This window comes from Olea europaea, chromosome 15 (assembly GCF_002742605.1).
Source record: "Olea europaea var. sylvestris chromosome 15, O_europaea_v1, whole genome shotgun sequence".
Taxonomy (NCBI): Eukaryota; Viridiplantae; Streptophyta; class Magnoliopsida; order Lamiales; family Oleaceae; genus Olea; species Olea europaea.
The window spans coordinates 18,789,017-18,796,412 of record NC_036251.1 but is presented as its reverse complement, the minus strand read 5'-3'; the positions used below and the strand labels follow the sequence as shown (position 1 = coordinate 18,796,412).

The 7,396-nt window shown below is 35.2% G+C and overlaps 2 protein-coding genes across 2 annotated transcripts; both read left to right on the top strand.

Moving 5' to 3' along the window:
* Nucleotides 1-1,480: 1,480 nt before the first annotated feature.
* LOC111410363 (dof zinc finger protein DOF3.4-like) lies at nucleotides 1,481-2,549 on the top strand. Its single transcript, XM_023040659.1, has one exon. The coding sequence runs from the start codon at nucleotides 1,846-1,848 to the stop codon at nucleotides 2,536-2,538; it is 693 nt and encodes a 230-aa protein (XP_022896427.1). The 5' UTR covers nucleotides 1,481-1,845; the 3' UTR covers nucleotides 2,539-2,549.
* A 466-nt stretch (nucleotides 2,550-3,015) lies between these two features.
* On the top strand, nucleotides 3,016-4,358 carry LOC111410362 (probable esterase PIR7A). The gene is made up of 3 exons (XM_023040658.1): nucleotides 3,016-3,518; nucleotides 3,704-3,835; nucleotides 3,929-4,358. The coding sequence occupies exons 1-3, from the start codon at nucleotides 3,147-3,149 to the stop codon at nucleotides 4,208-4,210; spliced, it is 786 nt and encodes a 261-aa protein (XP_022896426.1). The 5' UTR covers nucleotides 3,016-3,146; the 3' UTR covers nucleotides 4,211-4,358.
* The last annotated feature ends 3,038 nt before the right edge of the window (nucleotides 4,359-7,396 follow it).

Here is a 7,396-nt window from a genome sequence, read left to right as displayed (position 1 = left end):
ATGAAAGTAAGAGAGTATAAAGTCTTTAAGATAAAAAGAAATCAAATACTCTATTTAGCCCCCATTATTTGGCATTGTAATTTTTGGAATAATATTTTTTTGGAAAATGTGTGATTGTGGTTGAAAAATCAAGATTTTTTTTTATTTACGTGTAATATTATTTACGAAAGATTGTGTGATTGAAGAGAGAGAAAAATTATAATGTGAAATAATAGGGACCAAACAAATAGGTTGCAACCTGATGATAAAACGTTCATTTTTCTATTTTATTATTAGCACGATTTCAAATCCTCAGGCATAATTCTATTTTTTTTTTTTTTTGGAAAAATTGAAATTGTGCAATTAGTCCTAATATTCAGCGTTTCCTTCGTACAAACTTATAAACTAATATTTAAGTTTCATTTTCATTTCATCCATTTTTCATAATTATATTAATTTTCTCTTACATCAGATAGCACAATGGGTAAAGTTGATAAAATACTATGCTTAAATTAACCCAACTTGATACCTTTTTTGTTCTCTTCAATATTTTATTTGTATTTTAATCCAAAGTCGATTTCTTCTTTGTTTATTTAACAAAATATGTAGCTTTATTATTTTCTTCAAATGTCACTCTCTTTATCATCTACCTCCATGCAATGGATTGTCAACCATAATAAGCCCCAAATAAAATATTATGATTCCGCCACTAAATGTGATTATTAGAACTATCATTTAATATCACTGTATTATTGTCCTAAATAAGCTATATAGCATTACTTGGTGGAAATTGAAACAAGAGGTATTTTCAAAAATGTCTAATTTCATGGGTGTCAATTGAAAAATGTCTACTTTTTAAATTTAACATTAAATTGTCTATTATGCCCTTTATGAAAAAAAGAAGCAATTTATTTATTTTTTCAATTTGTTGCGAATTCAAGAAGTAGCTTTCATAAGAAGTTACATTAAAATGATGTTCTCGACATTTCAAATGTCATTGCCGATATTTGAATTCCGTTTATATTTTAAAAGTACACATATCAAATCACAATATTAAATATTTTCGACATTTTAAATCTCTAGAATGACATTTCATTTCGAACATGACAATTTTCTACACTTGAAATGTAATTCTCGACGTTTCTGTGTCAATGGAAAAAATAACATTAATTGTGATTTAACATGTGCACTTTTGAAATAAATATGACATGTTATGTGTCAAAAATTTATTGACCAATAAAATTTTTGTAAAAAAATCGATTTCTTGTCTTTGTATGGAATCATAAATTGTTTACATAGGTATTTTGGTTCAAAATATTCCAAATTGAACATTTTTACAAGACTCGTGAAAGTTGACATTTTTACAGATGAACACGTAAAATAGACATTTCAATCAATTTCCTCTTGAAACAATCCATATATATGAGTATTTATTGTGGGTCCCTTAATTTTTGAAAGGGTTGTTCAAAGAATGCCCCACAAAACATCCATAGCACAAGCTAGAAGCTAGTAGCTAATGTAGAGAAGAATATTAGCCCCCATTTAGGAGCCGACCCAAACAAAGCCTGCTTTCGAGCCGACTGAAAATATTCATACCTCTTAACAGATATCTCTGCAAAAGCTGTTCACAAGTCTCAGAACTCAGACACACTGTTTCCATAAACCCTAGACAGGATCTCTCTTTCTCTCTCTAATTCTCCATAATAAAACCCCTTCATCATCTTCCCACAATTCCCCCGAAGCCCTCTATTTTTCATTCACTTTGCTTTAAACTAGGCACTCTTCATTTCAACTTCAACTTCAACTTCAACTTCAACGGCTCTGTAGTCTATACTCTATACAGTAAGAGAAAAACTAAGTAGAAAAATGCCATCAGATCATATGAGTGAAAAGAAGACTACGAAGTCAAGCCAAGTGGGAGCTCCACCGCCGGAGCCAGAGCACCTCCCTTGCCCACGCTGTGACTCCACCAACACTAAGTTCTGCTACTACAACAACTACAACTTCTCGCAGCCCCGTCACTTCTGCAAGTCCTGCCGCCGCTACTGGACTCATGGTGGCACCCTCCGTGACGTTCCAGTTGGCGGTGGTAGCCGGAAGAATGCTAAACGTTCACGCACTGCCATTGTCCACACTAACAACACTGCTTCCAACGGCTCAGATTCCTTTTCCTCTGTTCATCATGACTTCCACCACTTGCCCGCCACCAGTTCTCAGCTTCTGATCCCCTTCGCGGCCGATCACTGCGGTGCCGTGCCGTATGCTGCTGATGTTAAGCCTATGTGTGGAAGTTTCACTTCATTGTTGAATCCCCAGGGCACTGGGCTTCTGGCATTAGGTGGCTTTGGGCTTGGAATTGGGTCTGGGCTCGAGGATGGGGCAGTTGGGCTTGGAAGAGTAGTCTGGCCCTTTCCCGGGGCCGTAGAAGGTGGGCTCACCAGCGGCAGTGTCGGTAACACGTGGCAGATTGAGAGTGGAGATAATGGATTTGTTAGTGGTGGGGATTGTTTTAACTTGCCAGATCTAGCTATTTCCACACCTGGGAATGGCATGAAATGAAAAAAAAAAAACAATATGTTGAGATTCTGTATCATGAATAGCATTTCTTTCCTTAAGTTATGACATGTAGTTGAGTTTTTACCTAATTTTAGCAAATGAATGGGATTTTTAGATTCTGTATTATGAATAGCATTTCTTTCCTTAATTTATGACGTGTACATGTTGAGTTGTTACCTAATTTTAGCAAATGAATGGGATTTTGATCCTACTATAATTTTGTGCGACAACAATAAAAAAAGACAAATAATAATGGACAACCCAATAGATAGAAAGTTATATGTTCCGTGGAAATCAATGAAGCCCAATTTTGTGCCGTCTTATATCCACCGTTGAATTATACTAAGAAACGCTAGCTCCAAGTGATGATATGATAGCAGCATTGCTTTTGTCACTATACTCCTATTTCTTCCCAGTACGCATCATATTTATTTGAGTAGGGGCCGGCCAAACCAGAATCACACATTAGGAATATATCCAATCCCAAAACGATTTTGTGAAAATTAATAGCCACCCTCGATTATGTCCCCCACACTATATTTAAGTCATTTAATTGAAGCTGAGAAATATGTAAATCGACAGATCGAGAGTAGAGAAGCAAGATCAAGAGAATGGAGAAGAGCGAAAAACAGAAGCATTTTGTGCTGGTTCATGGAGCATGCCATGGTGCATGGTGTTGGTACAAATTGGTGACTCTTCTTAGGTCTAAAGGCCACCGAGTCACTGTCCTTGACATGGCCGCTGCTGGTGTTCATCCTAAGCGTTTGGAGGAGCTCACCTCCTTCACCGACTACTGCAGCCCGTTGCTGGAATTTATGGCGGCTTTGGCACCGGACGAGAGGATGATTCTGGTTGGCCATAGCCTTGGTGGAATTTGCATATCTCTTGCCATGGAAAGGTTCCCTCGGAAAATTGAAGTTGCTGTTTTTGTTGCAGCCTTCATGCCTGGACCTGAGCTCGATATTCTTGCCACTAGTCAAGAGGTGAGGTCATGCAAAATTCATCGAATATTTGAGAAATTGGATAGAAACAAGTGGTTGATAAGTCAATAGTACTTGTGAGTTCTAGAAAATGTGTGAATTAAAAGTAATTCGATCGATTATAGATGGTTTATAAACGTTGGTTCAAACATGGCTGAATCTTAACGTAATAATTGTGCTATGTACAGTGTCAAAAACAATTGGATTCTTACATGGACAGCCAATTAACATTCGGAAATGGAGTGGACAAACATCCAACTTCCATCTTGTTGGGCCCCAATTGTTTATCCAGGAAGTTATATCAGCTGTCACCTCCCGAGGTGAGTATACCAACATGTACACGCAAATCTGGCATCAAATTTAGCTCCAAAATTGCGTCTCTTCTGTCTAATTTTTTGAATTCGATTTAACAGGATTTGGCTCTTGCGACCTTGTTGATGAGACCAGTAGCTTTCCACCATGGACCAGATTTTCTGAAAGAAATGGCTCTTTCGAAAGAAAACTATGGTTTGGTTCGACGTGTTTATTTGATTTGTGAAAGTGATAATATTTTAAAGCAAGGATTCCAGAGGTGGATGATTGAAAATAATCCAAGTGATGAGGTGAAGATGATTTCTGGTGCAGATCACATGGCTATGTTCTCAAAACCTGAAGAACTATGTTTCCGCCTGCAAGAGATAGCAGAAAATTACTGATTACCATTCCAATTTCTTCCCTTTTTGGTTGTCATGAATCATGAAACATAATTAATTTCCTTGACTTGTGTATGAAAGAAAACTGAAATAACATTAGACAATCTAAATAAGGTCTTGAACTCTGATTGAGCTCACGTTATTGTCTGAGTGGACGAATTGTTGATTTAATAATTAATAGTGATTTGATAAAAATTGTGACTCTCATTAAATGTGTTGGTAAAAATATGTTTGAGGAAAAATGAGTTCTAGAAAATGATGGCCAAACAAGGGCACGGAGTTTTCTCTTCAAAATAAGCCTCCTAACTCAATTAACTCGAAAAAATTAGTCTTCCTACAAATTTCAAGATCAAGATGTGAAGATAAAACGACAACAACAATATAGCAGTATTACTATTATAAGAAGACACAAAAAAAGCTTTGAAAAAAATATTAAGCAAACACTGGCACAGTTCATCAGGCTTTGAAAACATAGGAATATGGTATGAATCTTTGATCTCCTTCAGCTCTTTAACTGGGTGTTTCAATCATCCAGCGCTGGAATTCCGGTGATATTACTTTGTCTTCAGTTGCTACCATAGAAACTTGAGGGGTGCATCCGAGTTTCTCATCCGTAAAATTATCTGCCTGGAGCATATCTGTTTATAATGTGATTTGTGATGGATTTCATAATTTAGACAATATCAACATATTGAGTAGTATAAATAATTAAAATAGGAAACCAAGATTTAAAAAGAAAGATTGGCCTTTTAGAAAGTTGCGACAAAAATGTTGTCCTAAACTCTCACGGTCTCCTCTTTGTACAGGTATTAGGCATTCTACACCTCCAAGATAAAGCCCTTAAATCTCAAAAAGTCTGTTATCCTTCTATGTGCACGATTACAAAGAGAGATAGAACAAGCTTTCCTCTTGTTGCTCAAACAAAACTATAATAAATTCGCTTATGTTTTATGTTATCGGGTTTCCTGACATTGTTTTAATAGGTCGTCATTTGTTTTAGTACTACAAAAATATTTGAAATATTTTTTCCTTTGTTTAATATTTTTGTTCCATTAAATTTTATCATAACAAAGTTTTTACTGAAATAAGTATTGTGGTAATATTTTAAATTAAATATTAAATTACTATTGTATCCCTACGACTGTAATTGTTATGAGCATTGTACCCCTACAACTTTAACTCTTGCCGATAAATATAGAACTTTAGTTCTCAATGATTATTTACAAGTCTAATGACTTTCCCTATTCTTTTCTCTCTGATTTATGACAAAAAAATAAAAAAATTAAAAAACTACCTCACACATTACTTTGTATCGACAGTTGACTTGAACGTTAAAGTATCAACGATGGTGGGCACTTTTTTTTCCTTTTTTTTCTTTTTTTTTTGGGTTCGGTAAATTGGTGCTAACAGTTTTATCCAAGTGTGCATGTAACATACAAGTTGATAGACACATTGTTGGAGATTTGTTGAAAGCGGAATCTTAGAGAATTCTGAAAATTTTGACGTCAATGGTTTCTCCATTGGATTGCTGAGATCGAATCATGTACATCCATCAACTATGATCTTCTATTGTCATAACCAAGGCTGAGATTTACTGCATTGGTTGAGTTATTGTAACAAGAAAAGTGTTCAAATCCAAAGAAAAAAAATTTTACATAGAGTTTTTAGATTATCGATTTGTGCGTTATTTGTCATGTTGTCCAATGTATAACAATGTACTATTAACTTTCTTGGCCATGGAAGGTGATATCTCACTGTCACATAAATCGACAATCATTTGGATTCTAGATGTACAACTTCATTATAATACTAACTCCAAGTAAATTATTCTTTGTTGATTAATGATAAGAGATAGTCCTATCTTATCCATAAAAATATCATTCTAAAATTATGGTGAGTGCCTATCCACGAGAGATACTTGACAAATAAGATCTCTTTACAAATACCAAACAGGAATCATTTATGATACAAGTAGTGATCATAGATTTATTACCAATTGGGTTTTTTTTTCTAAACAAAGCCTGGATACATGGAATAGACTCGTAGTGGCTAGGACATCGCGCCCTCCTACATGGTACTGCCATCCAATGAGGAGTTGTCACCTCATCGGATAGTCTAGCCTCACCCAATAAGGTGAGGCCACCTCGAAACTTGAGGTGGTACGAGTGATACTTTTCTACTACTTCCTTCCGACAAATTGACAAAAGGCAGAGTTCATGAGTATTTGATAACATGACCATGTGACCAGTTCCCTGAATGGATTTAACTTCATTCGGAGGCCTCCTCTCAATCATGTACCTCTGGAAATCTTCCTCTACTGCCGTCTAGTTGCACCATGTTTTTCTTCAATTAACAAAGATTCTTGCTCAAGTCGTCAGTGAAAACTTAATTTGGTCTAATCAACATCTTGGCCAATTCCATATCCTGCTTGCAACACATAATGATTAAGAAATTGTAAACCTTTCAAATCAAACCCACATATCATAATGATTCACTTCCAATGTGACAAAAAAGAAGAATAAAAAGTTTTTTTTCTGGCACCTCTGCTGTGATATATAGAATGTGTATAAAACAGTGCTAATCACATTTAAACTGAACTGGAAAGGCTTTAAAGACAATCAAACTTTGGCTGCCATTTAATCTGGACTAAATATAGGTGAAATCGGCCTATTTTCCCTTCTTGGATCCAAGATAGACTTGGAATCCATCAGAGATTTTATCATATTCAATTTGATCAGTTCAAAACATATTGTATGCAATGAACAAACTGAGAAATATTCGACAGAGAGACGAAGAATGACAACACATAAATTACTCTTTCTGACTATACAAACCTCTTGAATAAGAGATGCTGGGGGACAGGGGCGAATCCAGGGTCTTAGTTCAGCTAAGGCGGACCGCGAACGTTGAACGTTAACTGTCAACAATCAGCATCTGTGATAGGCGAATCGTTTATTAATATTTAATTAAATAATATTCAAAAAATCGTACGGACTAAAACTAGATGCACCACTAGAACTGGAACTATAAACAAACTTTCATTTCGAATGAAAAAATAGTTCCATAATCTGCAAAATTGCCTTAATTTATTTTTCAATTAAACATGCAATATATATTAACAAAATGTCAATATTCAGTTTATAATTGAAGTTAATTAACAAGTATTATTAATTTATTATATTAACAAAG

Excerpts from the sequence above, each read along its gene's own strand:
- LOC111410363 (XM_023040659.1), top strand. The coding sequence starts at position 1,846 with ATGCCATCAGATCATATGAGTGAAAAGAAGACTACGAAGTCAAGCCAA.
- LOC111410362 (XM_023040658.1), top strand. The coding sequence starts at position 3,147 with ATGGAGAAGAGCGAAAAACAGAAGCATTTTGTGCTGGTTCATGGAGCA. Across the intron at positions 3,519-3,703 it reads TTCTTGCCACTAGTCAAGAG|TGTCAAAAACAATTGGATTC; the intron begins GTGAGGTCATGC and ends TGCTATGTACAG. Across the intron at positions 3,836-3,928 it reads ATCAGCTGTCACCTCCCGAG|GATTTGGCTCTTGCGACCTT; the intron begins GTGAGTATACCA and ends TCGATTTAACAG.